This window comes from Synchytrium microbalum (assembly GCF_006535985.1).
Source record: "Synchytrium microbalum strain JEL517 chromosome Unknown SmJEL517_scf0060, whole genome shotgun sequence".
NCBI classification, from domain to species: domain Eukaryota; kingdom Fungi; phylum Chytridiomycota; class Chytridiomycetes; order Synchytriales; family Synchytriaceae; genus Synchytrium; species Synchytrium microbalum.
This window is the reverse complement of record NW_022158409.1, coordinates 20206-33617: the sequence shown is the minus strand read 5'-3', so window position 1 is coordinate 33617 and position 13412 is coordinate 20206. Positions and strand designations below refer to the sequence as shown.

Sequence of the window (13412 nt, the reverse complement as noted above, 5' to 3'; positions counted from 1 at the left end):
AGTTTGTGTAAATCCAAGGTGTGCATAGTTGGGTGTCGTGAGGCGAATTCCATCCATTTGTTGTATGGTGGAATAATCGGAGCGGGGTCGGCTTCTGATGCAGGGACACTTTTCAATCTCAAAGCTACGACGGACGGGGATACGAAATCCAGTAATGGCAGTTGGTCTTCTCGGATTACCAGACTTTTTAGATTTTCACAACATACGAGGAGGCGTTTCGCAACAATGTCACGAATATCCTGCACCTTTACTGGAAGTGACGTTACTGTAAGACACCTGGTGTGGATCCACGGGCGTTGGGAATACGCCGGTTTAATCGAGTTTACGGATTCAAACGTGCAGTTGATGAATGACTTGACAAAGCCGTCACGATTTGTGTTGATGTTACGATATAGCTTTCTGATTGATGCGAAATTCCAGTCTTTCGATACTACCGCCAGAGAGTATAGGGTCTTGTCCTCGTCCACATGCTTTACGACACAATCGAGGACTACGAGTGGGAGATGCCGAGATTGGGCGGCCATATTCAATTGCAGACTCGACTGTACTTTATTGGTTGATGATACAACCAGACTTGGTACCAATCTAATCAGTTGGTCGTTAGAAATGTTGAATGTTCAACGTTGGTGCAATGTTTGATGCAAACTCGACGATGCTGAGAAGAATAGGCGTCATAACACACAATTATATGACTCATAATGTGAAAAAGAGTAAATAAATAAATAAATGATAGCAATTCATGTTCAAATGAAGGCATGAAGACGACTTTGCAATAAACTGCGCTCAAACTCACCCTTTCCAAGTGACTCGAAGCAACTAATTTGATATAAACCGAGAATTGACGTGTATTCAAGTGCCCATGCGCAAGGTAGTGATGTGAATGATGTTTGGGACGAAGTGATCAAAAAACACAACCAATGTCGCAAAGTCGCAAAGCTCGCAACCAAACACGAAGTGATGAGCGTCTACATTCAGGTCTTTATATTATCATACATAGTTCTTATATTTTTATTTGTAAATAGATTTTGCTGTTCCTACATACTATATATTTTCCATTTGCGACAAAGCACACCCAATAACCGCATACAAGTAGTTTGCGGCTGGTGGCTGCAGCGACACGTTCAAGCAACTGTCTTCCTTGTTCGACCTTGTCTTCTGGTAGTCCCTGACCCACTCCTCCAACAAACCATATATTTCCACCTCCAGCAAGATCCAATACTGGAAAGTTTGGCGGTTTCAATGACATGGCTTTCAGCAATGCGTTACCAGATATGACGGGTGGTACGGGTAGGTCCAATTCCTCACCACCTGTGAAGCTGAGAGACCCTAAATTATGTAACCTGGCTAAAAGTCTTCATACATACTCATCCGTCAAATCCAAGGTCACAGCTTGCCTTCCAAGGTCCAAAGTCAAGCAAGGCCTGCAAGAATGATGGACACCAGCGAGATAAGATAACTACTTTAGTATTGTCTTGGGGCCTATGCTATCATAATGCAGCGTTCTTAAAGCACCATTGATGTACGTAGCAATGACGAGCGAGAGTAACTCATCAGCAAAGCGGCTGTAAAAGAAAAGCGGTGTCAGCATTTTTTCATGCCATTTCAATCCGATTCAGGTTTTGAAATTTCGTTCCTGACATCAAAGCGCAGCAAAAAGGAGTGTAATTGCAGCAAGGATCAACGGAAATAGTATCTCCATGCTGTAAAATGTCTCTACATATTCAAGGACTAGACTTATCTACTCGAACGGTCTCAGATCAGATTGCGACAATTGACGCTTTCCTTTGATACTAGTAACGAGAATCAATAAAGCAAGTCATACAAAAAGAATGATTTATAGTTTTGTTCATCAGGCAGTAGTATAAGTACAAGAATATAAACGGAGCATCGCACAGAAAGATAACATTGACCAAGCAAACAGATCAGATACGACAACCAATCAGTTTTCATCGTCCCACACATAGTAGCCCAAGGAGGTATAGGTCGCTATCGAGTGAATGTGTCAGCTCATACCAATTTGATACAAGACGTTTATATGTCTACTTGCCATATTGATTAGACATTTCAAATCCCCAGTCGGTTGTTCGTACCACCTCATGCGCAGGGTTAGTATTGACTCGTGTCTATAAGACTGATGGTAAGAAAACAGCGAATTGTGTTAAGAAATTGGCTGGTTTCCGTCCAACGTTTTACCTTGCGAGTGGCTGGGTCGTATCTCCATCGTAATCTATCAGACCAGATCGAGCTCTCCCAGTATCCAGTAGGACGAAACCAAGCTCTGGCTCTGAATCCTTCATCTTCATCCTCGTCGCCGAAGTTAAAGTTCCTTGCATCATATTCCCTGTTAGAAAATTGTTTGGGGCTTGATACTACTACTCTCCGTTTTACCACGACAAACAGGAAAACAATATACATACCATGCGATAGATGAGACTTCCTCGAATGTGACAAAGCATCGTTCAGCATCGACTATAGCCGCTACATAAGAGCACTTCCATTTACTGTCTTGAGCGACATTAGCTGGCGCATGATCTGGACGAGCCAGCACACATTCCCTTAGGGCGGCAATATTGTTTTGAGCAGCCAGAACCGTGTTCTTGGCTCTCTCTGCAGGATTTTGAAATCGATCGTGAATCACTTGCCGAAGCTCCTGTTCCTCCAACGTATCGATGCATTTCGAGTAATCGGCCAGAGGATGCAGTCTACCAGTCTTTATGTATTGTTTTCCCTTCCATTTATGAACTAGGAGAAGAACTGTGAGGAAAAGCTTTCATTGTATGACAATTTCCACGTTGCTTCAAGTGCATCAAGTGAGGTATCGATAAGTGAAGAAAGCCTCCAATTTGAAAATATTCATGCATTGAATAACGTCTTGACTCTCCTCTGCCCGTGAGCACAGAAATCATCCCCTCTGCATAAGTCAGTCCACAATTCCAAATGTAATGACGACCCAAACTGCAACATGAATCAACAAACAACTTACGGCAAAGTAGCGACCATAAAGTATTATCGTTTGAGAATTCTTGGAAGAGCTTGTTAACTTTCGCTACTTTGGCTAATTCTTTAGCGTTTAAAAAGCTGAATATCTTGTAGCTCAATTCAGCAGGAAGAGATGTCGAAAAATCCATGTTGAGGGAGCCAGTGTTAGGGTTACAGGCTATAGCTCTGCTCAAGGCCGTGTAAGTGTGATTTGTAAATGAGTCCCTGGTGTGCGTCGAGTTGTGATGTTCGGAACGTGATTAAGTATACCACATTGCCATTTAATCGACAAGGAGGGCCCAAGGAGGCCGAACAAATGCTAAATCCACATGATCTGATACGTGTACACGATCATCTACCGCACAATTACTTGATCGCATAGTCTCAAACACGAAAAATCCATGTGGACGGATTGCTGCATTCCGCCGGCGAGCCTTTCTGTTGCCTTAAATCGAGATCCAGCCAGCGAAAGAAATTCTCTCTGGGTCAAGTAAGGCTGTTCCTCACTGACGTCAACTGGGACTTGATGACAACAATATCAGTAACGTCGACAATCCAAGCTCAACGATTTATAAATTACCATGGGCTTCCCTTAATTCCTTCCATTGTTACTATTTTACAAAATCAGCCCGCTACATGCTTCAAGCTACGCGACATGTCCACCCCTCATAAATAGGTAATTTGGCATTCGTTGCAATAGCCACACGTTCTCGTAAAATTTCACCCTGTCTTTTCACAGCTTTTGGTACATTCCGAGCAATCTCCTCATTAAACAACACCTTCCCATTCCATACCAGGTAAAGTCTTGGGGCGTCTGGTGATCTTAATGAGATAGCGTCCAATGAAGCATTGCCATTCAGAATGACCCGATGTTCCAGTTTACGATCCGTTTGACAGATGATAGTATCGAGCTCAGGCAAACCTATTACAAGTCTATGAACGTGTTCATCCGTCAAAGCTAGTTTGTGGCGACTGGCCTTAATTTCTATCTCTTCAAGATTCGGCAATACTTCAGCCAAGTCCCCGTAATATATTTGCCCTTCCTGTTCTCTGATACGAAGTTTGTACTTCACACTCGCCATAGGGTTGTTCGCCTAAACAGGCCACCACTCCCAGCATCAATATTGGAGATATGGAGATCTTCTAATACCCGGAAATCATTATGGAAGATGGGGTTCTCAATGTTGGTCCCGTGCAACTCAAGCCTCAAGGTTGTCAGGGATGCACGAGACTTGACCAACAAAGCCTTTAGCTCTATTGAGAAAGTTTGAGCCTTTGAATTTTCACATTTTGAAAATGAGATGAGGTATTGCCTGTTGTCGAGAAAGACTTAAGATAGAGATATGCCAGGCGAGAGCAGATTAAAGCTGAAACGAATCCAGTGGGCAAACCGTCATGAACGGATACTCTAGTGAGATTTACAAATCCACCATGCTCAGCAAAAGTGAAGTCGAAGCCATTTATAAGATATAGTGACTTCCACACGTTGGAGTTTAAACCACTACCGTAACTTTCGAAGGTAGAGATTTTCTATGGCTCCAGGGCTTTATTGGTGCCAGGGGCAGCTGGGTAAAGTAATTCGAGAGTCTTTATATTGGGACGCCCTCGAAGCAAACTGCGACCAGTCAAATGGGGGGATCAATGGTGCTGTCGACGGTGCGGTACGGCGATACAGATTATTCAATTTTAAGGAGACTATCGATGAAGCTACGTGAATAAGCGACGAGAGTTCGTAGTCTCGGATGGTCAGTACCTCGAGGGTTTTTACAAGACGACATGAGACTTTTACATACGATATCTCGGACACCTTCCATATTAGATGGCCATTCCTGCGTCGAAAGGATTTGGTGTGAATGAATGGATTTCGGGAATATATCGGATTGTGTGAGTGGGCTGATCGGAAGACACAGTTTACATATGACCTGCGAAAACTTGGAGTCAGTTTTGATGTTCCTATACAGCTTTCTGACTGCTGCCATATTCCAGTCCTTGTAGACTAGAGCCGCTGAGTATAAGTCCTTCTGCTCGGCATGAAGCGAAAACGGCTCCTCGTCGTCTACATGATCCATATTTTCGATCACAGCACTAGCAATGGAAGCGAAAGAGTAGCAGTGGCCACCTTCTCTATCTCGGGTTTTTTTGGCTCTACATTCTTTAGCTTTTAACTACGAGTTTTCATAAATGTGGGAACTATTTATCTATCGAAAACGAAGTTTGGTCAGAAATTGTGAGTAACTTGTTGATGTTTTGATGCGCAGGCCATGTAGATGTTTGAATTAAGCTGATCCACCAACATTTGGTCATAAATTGCAAACGTTTCATACTTCAAATTATTCAATTGTCCAAGTAAGGAGACAGTAGATTCAATATTAATGCAAACGATCTTGTATCAAGGCAGAGAACCAGCTTGATTTGACTTTCGTTCTGTAGCTCCGAGCTAGATTGTACGTAATCACGAACTCGGAAAGATTCACAAACTGTAGAAACGACGACACAAACAGGGGTCAAGACGAGATGACGCGATGAGGAACTATTGCAGGAACTGCTATTTCGTATTTTGATTTAAATTCTATACATTAATGTAGCCCGAGGGGATGCTCTAACCTACGCTTTCTGGCACAGCTTCCCTGATCTTTTAACGCTAGACACCTCCAATACATCCCGATACATAGTTTGTGGTTTGTAGCTGCAGCAACACGTTCACGTAACTGAATACCTTGTTGCGTCAAGTCGTTTGGTAGTCCCTGAGCAATTGCTCCAGCAAACAACAGCTCTCCAACGCCCTCAAGTTCCAATACCGCGGAGCTCGAAGGTCTTAGCATGTAGGCCACCATCAAGGCATTACCTGACAAGACATGTCCCAAAATACCAAGGCCAAATCTGAGGAGCTCCATTTTATGCAACCTAGCTACAATCTCTCCCATATTGTCATCCGTCAAATCCAAGTCATCGGTTGCCGCAAGTGATAGTTCTTGGAGATTCGGCAGGACTGTCGCCAAGCTCCCGTAATCTGCCTGTTCTTCATCTGTTTGATAACGGAAGATCCATTGAGATCACACTGTTCAATGGATTCGACCTTATTGAGAGTCCACCAGCAATAGCGTCCTCATCACATAATGTCAGGTCCTTTAGCGATGGGAGGTGTTTTCCAGGAATATTCGATGTTCGACAAAGGTCTGCTCCAAACACAACTCCAGCGTCTCTAACGTGGTGGATGACTTTATCAACGATCTCTCGAGTTCTATTCAGAGAGTCATGTAATTGTCCATAGTAAAGATATTCAATGCAATGACTCTTTACCTTCGACCACTATCCCTTCAACAAAAGAGAGGCGCAAAACCTCAAATTGACAAACCAGTAAAGACTGGAGATATCCAGTCGGCATATTACTACTCTTCACTTCTACACTGATCAGATTGATAAATGTCCCGTGAGTAGCACACGAGATGTCGTCTAGAACACTCATAATGCAAATGCTACGAGTGTTTCTTTGCTGCCTTTGACCAGAGAAGTCCATTCAACACTATCTATCACACTAGGAGTTTCGAAAGTCCCGACAGTCCCGAGATGCCATTTGCTCGGGGCTTCGCTAATGGGTCCCGGGATACAGGCACTGCAGTTATTCTAATGAATTGATTTCGGGATGTGTTGAGGCAAATTCCAACAATTTACCGGGTAGTCTCACTGCAGATTCGTTAGCTTACGTCACTTCTAAAGTTGTCATAGATGGGAATATGTAACCTCAACAACGAGAGACAGATCGTGAGATATTTGAGATGTTTACAACATGATATAAGGGTACTCGCTATTATATGACGAATGTGTCTTTGCTCGACAGGCCATTTGGTTAATGTACGGATCTTTGTGTAAGCCAATGGGTTCTGCTAGGATTCGGCCGCCGCAATGTTGGATGATCCAGTTGAATGATGCGAAGAAGCGCTTACGATAAGTGGTGATTTCACAATATATCTTTCGAAGCGTTGCCAGATTCCAATCCTTGGATACGACAGCTGTTGAGTATAACGTCCTTTGATCCGTGTGCCAATACGACAATACCATCTAGCACTACTAATGGCACGGACAGTAGGAGTAACGGCCATATTGTGCGAATTTTATGTTACGTTATAAAAATGATAATAAAATTGATATGTCAAGCCTATGGAATTTGTGGTAGAAAATCGTGTAAATTCAATCAAATGTTGACAACAAAGCATGAGGATGAAGGGCTTTGATAACACGGAATAATAACTTCAGGATTCAATTGAGCGTTGATGACGCTCCAATACTGCCGAATACATCTGCCTGTTGTTTTGGCTCATGCATTCTATTGGGATTATAGTCCCGCAAATTTACGATTATTACAACACTTAAAACCCCGCTAAAGTTGCTAATTACTCCCCATATGTTACTGGACATCTGCTTGTCACCATTCGAACACTCGCCTGTCTCTCTGGGGGGCTTATGCAGCCAGATCAAGCGAGGACTAATAACCGCAACAGAGCTGATACGATGTCCACGGGTTTTGGAACTGTAGTCGAGCTTGATGTTCGAAACCGCTTACGCTGGATCTACCTCGGCTTGGCAGCGACCTCTGTAGGTTTGCAACAACAAGATGTGAGGTTTCAACTAGACGTTGACTGGAGCACTATACAATATTTGATTATATACATATATCATGATTAATTTATACTGCATTGCTGCATAATTGCTGCAAGAATATGTTAGGTTGCTGAAATGTTTACAATAGGTGATGGTGATTGACGTCCAAGCTGCCTATTCCTTAACCAACGAGCACAGCAAGCCAAGATGCAGGCAATGATGACAGCTCCGCTGCAGAGCAGTAGCCCACCAGGAGAATTACCGAATGGCGATGCTACTGCGCCATTGACGAATACTAGAAATGTGATGCAGGTTAGAACTGCTTCCTTTTAGCGAAAAAGGCAATTTCAATGTTCCTCACAGTATAGAGGCATTCCAAGGATGACTCCAAACGTCTGCATAAAAAGGAAGAGCCCGACGGTCGTTGTTGGATTGGCCTTTTCGGGAACAAGTGCAGACGCGTTTGTCGAATAAAGTGGCAGCATGGCGCCAGTTAGAGTCCTTGATTCCAAAAATGAGTATCATCATGTTTTTAGACAAGAGAACTTGTTTGGCCAAAAGCCAAACTTACCCAGCAAGCACTCCAAATCCATTATCTGTCAGCAATCCAGGCCCGAGAAGCAGAAACAGCGCCAAGAGTAGTGACGACACTATCATGGTCCTTGCCCGTCCAAGGAATACATCTGCTAGCAGAGAAACTACGACAGACCCCAAAGCCAAAGAGCATATAAATATCCACCCCCACTTGTTTAAAAGTATCAATGGCTGAATGGCGACAGACAAGGGAATGGAAGCTAAAAATCCAACAGTGAAAGCTGGCGTCCTGTGATGGCTCATATGATACTTGGGCACAATGCCGATGTTTCGCGTTTCTACTATAGGCGCTAGTCCCATCAAGACTATAAACGTAACCGCACCCCAAGCACAGCTTGGAGCATGGCCGAATGCCTCGATTGCATAAAACCAGGAAACTGACGATAAGTATCCACACCCGAATACACATGCAGTAACTGATGTGACATGTGTTGGGAAGAGAGAGTGCAGTAGCCCGAGTATTGGAATGAGTATTAGTGCACCTCCAATTCCGCATAGTATGGCATATACAAAGACGGTCCATTCTGAGATGGAGGAAGAGGACATGAGAATGTACAGGTAACATGAACGACTACGTCGAAATTTTACCTGTAACTCTCTGCAGATAACCCGCAATTACTAACCCGGCACAGTAAAGCACGATTCCAAAAATAAATGAGCATCTTGGTCCTACACCTTCACAGACTCTAGAGGCACCACTCGACGATAAGAAGAGCATCCAGAGTGCAGATGATGGTAGAAAGTATTGAAATACTTTGATATCAAACACGGAAATAAGTGTGTAAACTAGCGGGTACGCTTGGGGTATGCCGTACTAGATATCAAGAGCATTTTAGACATGAGGTGGAGTGGAAGACGTCCGGGAATCCTTACCAAGGGGGCAATGACGATGGCGCTTGACAACATTCCAGCAACCAGCAGGACGTATCTATACCACGGAAACATGACGTGATACGGTACGTGTTCATACTTGAGGGTTAGATCTACGGGTTTGGCTGATATAGTTGTGGGTGGTTCTAGAGCGAAAAGGTCATCGTCGTTGTCGTTTATAAGAGTAACATCTCCCAGATCTTGTTCATCGGATTCGGATAGACGATATAATGCGTCTTTCCGGACGATTTGATCATCGTCACCATCGTTCTCGTCATGGTGGTGATTTACGTTGATGATCAGGGATTCAATGCCGGCTATCCACTGGTTCCGCGTCTTGATTTCGACATCATCGCGTTGAGACACGAGACTTTCTATTGATTCGGTTCTATTTTGAAGTGCCTTATTAGTTAAAAGGCGAAGTGTCTCCCGAAAACAAAACTTCGAAAACAGGACGAGAACGCTGATTGTTCCTACATATTTCTGGTTGAATATTTAGTTAGCCACCAAGACCATTGAGTCCCCGCCACCTTTGCTATCTCCTTGTCGGAGAAGTATTTTCGAATTTGCCTCCCTTCCTTCAACAGCTGGCAAACAACATGAGTGCGATGATGATGGGGAGGCTGAAGAAGGAGCTCAAGCAGCTTGAGGAAAATCCGCCCACTGGGATTACTTGCTGGCCAGACGAAAAGGATATACGAGTTCTACACGCTGGTAACCCGACATTTGGTCAAACCATTCGATGTTGGCTGCGAGCTTGTTGATCACAGAACAAACAACACATCCTAATCATTCACATTCTTCATTCTGTAGAAATACAAGGACCTGAATCAACTCCATACAGAGGCGGGGTCTTTAAGCTGGAGATTCAGCTGGGTGATAGGTGAACTCTGCTTTTGATGCCATGCTTGGTAGACCACTTTGCTCAACCTCGTCTACTTTCGTACAGATATCCATATGAACCACCAACTACCAGATTCATCACACCAGTAAGGCTCAAGAGCTCAAGCTTTCAAACTTGTAAGTCAATCAGCTTACAGTTAATCTGTCTAGATCTATCATCCAAACGTGGACGGCGAGGGTCGAATTTGTTTGGACTTGCTCAAAGGTGGACCGCCAAAAGTACAAATAACCTATCGATGTCGCAGCCTGAAGATGTGATCCTCACTCAACCTATCCTACAGGGTCAATGGAAGCCTACTCTGAACATCAACGCAGTCTTGACATCAATCCAAATATTGATGCAAGACCCCAATCCCGACGATCCACTTGAAATCGACATTGTAAGTTTTACTATCCTGAGACTGCAGCAGCTTTTTTTCTCCGGTTGACACTTCAAAATAGGCAAACGAATACAAAGCCGACAGAACCCTATACCATGACAACGCAACCAAACATACCCAAAAGCATGCAAAAGGAAACTCAATACAGATAGACAAGTCAGAGCTTCTACCACCACTAGCGCCATTAATGTCATCATTGGGTCGCAGGGAACGACGAGAAGTACCAACTCCAACATCACATACTGTGGTAGGTAAAAGTTATTCATTGTATCTTGCTTCTGTCTTACTCATCATGCTATTTTGATGTAGAAACCGTCATCATCTATACCCCACTCTCCTGTACACGGTAATGTACAGTTCGGAGGTCTTGTTGGCGCACCGGTAATGATGGTTTTCGAATTTAGGCTATTTTGCACGAGAAACTAACGCCATCTTCTCGTAGACGTCGCCCCGAACAGTAAAACGCTCATCCTTGAATCTCAACTTCAAGAAGAATGCTGTTGGTGACTCGCAATCTGCCAAAAGAGCAAAACTTGATGCAGACGTGCTATAAAAACAAAATCAAGCTCTAGTTGCGTTTGTATTTAGCTTTGCCTTTTTCACCGTGTCATGTACATAAATCTAATATTGCACTTTGGTGGTTGTGCAGAGGTTTGGATTGCTTCTTGTTTCAAAATTGTAAGTCGTTTGACACACCTTCAGCCAAAAACCAGCGCAGAGCAAACAACATTTCAACAAACTGTTGCACACTGTTGTTTTCTAACTCAAGAGTCTTATACTAGATCGCATACGCAGTACTTTATCAGTAATGGAGTATGGTAGCCAACCCCTTTACAGTGTCTCGCCAACAAACACTCGTCACGTTTCAGAGTCAACCAGGACATCAAATCAAGGATCAGCTCCATATAATACTGCTCGTTGGGGTGTACAATCGTTGGAAACTAGTCGAGAGAGTCTTTTGAACGTGCCAAACAGACAATATGGCCAACATCAACAACATGTTTCAACTTCTGTGACAGGTATGTTGGGACAGCAGAAGTGAAGCTGATTTTTGATGATTCAGTTGTACCTGTGGATCAGAATGGACTTAATGTTGAATTGTGGTGGTGCTCGATATCCTGAAAAGATCTTTCTTCATGACCTGTCAAAGACTCAGCTGTAGAACTTCTTTGCGCTTTGAAACTTTGTTCCTTCACAGCACAACAACTCATCATCAACCTTTGTAACATGTAGATACTCAAAGGAACTGGACCTCACAATCGTCTCCTTCTCCGTCTTCATCACGGCCCATTCAACACAACAATATGGTGCCTGGTCCGAAGGTACAAAACATATTCTATAACGGACATCAAATACGATCACTTCCGGTACAGTATCAACAACAACAATTTCCGTACCCTGTTAATCAAGTAAGCTCCCGTCATCCTGGATACACGTTTCTTCAGACGTCCATAGCGGAAAACCCTCAGCCTGAAACAGATATGCCTTCAAACCGACCGGTCATGATAACTAACCAGTATAATAGTGCTGCCGGCTGGTATCAACTTCCGTCTGCAACACCACGTCAGTATCATAGTCAGCAGCAGCAGCAGCAGCCGTTTGTCCAGAGTCCGCATTATATACAGCAACAGGCCCGACCGCTGGAAAAGTTGCAAGCTCATCACCACGCTCAGCTACCAATAGGTCGTGCAGAGTTTGATGCACCGAATTGGGCCAACTTCCAATTTCCTCTACAGCAGTCAACAATACCAAGACAACAGCAAGGTGACTCTAAGGCTCTGCAGCACGAAGCAGCAGATAGTTTACCTTCAGACACCGAAACGCTGCCATCATCATATCAATCCTCTTCAGATGAAGATGGCTATGACGACGATTGGGAAGAAGAGACTTCTACTAGTAAACTTGAACGCTCGAATTCCGGTAGTTCGGCCAAGGGAGAGAAGAGGAATGTCTGTAATGAATGTGGTATGGGGTTTAGACGTGCTGCGGATCTTCGAAGGCATGAGAACTCTAAGCATAAAAAGTCAGTCTTGCATGTTTGTTCCTTTTGTCAGAGGTGGGTTTTTTAAGAATTCTCGTTGCATAAGTGACACTGCACTGATTCATCATGTCTATCTATAGATCGTTCGCACGTGCTGATGCACTGAAGCGTCATAAGCAGGCTCCGAGCAAAGGATCTGCTCCTTGTGCGGGGCTCAAGAATCGACTCTCGGTTTTGATAGAACACAACGCTGCCCCTTGACATGCACAGTGATTATATAACAGCAGTTTGCTATTTCTTTGAGCTTTTACATACATACCTTATACATACATAAGATACAATCAAATATACTTTCGTAACGATTCAAGCATCTACGATAGCGGTTTACATTTTGACCCTGTTCATTCAAGAAATGCAAATGATAGCACGCCTATGGAATATGACCCGAAGCAGTTGCTACTATACATCATAACGACTAGGCTGTTCATCGCTCACAAGACATAGACTCTCAGAATCAAATCCTTTCGCTCGCTGTTTACATTGCATCGTCGAAACGATATGATAGCAGAGAGAGTATGACAACGGAGCTTTCGCAACAACTGCCAATTTGGAGATAAATTCGCGTTTTCCTTTGATTCCTTATGGAATTGATGACCTGGATCTATTAAGGGACTTCTGGATCAGTGTGACTCGTATCTCTGGTAAACTCCTATCGCTCCATTTTTTGCGACATTGTTTGAACACATTTTTGAACTATGGACGAATATGCGGTCGCTCAGGCTATCGTTCCAGAAATTGTAGAGCGTTAGACGGTTTAATACTCTTCACAGTCAAGATTCTGATAGAAAGCTGTTCCTCTTTGGAAAGTTGGTTGCAGAAAGTTGCCACCATTTAACTTTACTACTCTCGTCCAGTCTCCCTTGAATCAAATTCAAATTCAATTTCTCATTTCAAGAGTGTCGAGTGCGCCAAATTGCATGCTTACAGTCCTGGAGTCCCTTGTTCTTGAGTTCTGTTGTTCCTAATTTGAGATGCCAAGAGGTTTCACGTCAAGGCAAAGACTCTAGGGGAACGACTGTCTCGATTCTAGCAAGTCGCTATTGCTT

The 13412-nt window shown here is 43.6% G+C and overlaps 1 protein-coding gene across 1 annotated transcript; it reads left to right on the top strand.

Annotated features, from left to right (window-relative positions):
* Positions 1 to 9641: 9641 nt before the first annotated feature.
* SmJEL517_g05807 (uncharacterized protein) lies at positions 9642 to 10878 on the top strand (the record flags this gene model as incomplete). Its single annotated transcript, XM_031171733.1, has 8 exons — positions 9642 to 9756; positions 9856 to 9925; positions 9992 to 10031; positions 10096 to 10164; positions 10227 to 10325; positions 10387 to 10572; positions 10635 to 10706; positions 10768 to 10878. 8 exons carry the CDS (start codon positions 9642 to 9644, stop codon positions 10876 to 10878), a joined length of 762 nt encoding a protein of 253 aa, XP_031022278.1.
* Positions 10879 to 13412: the final 2534 nt, after the last annotated feature.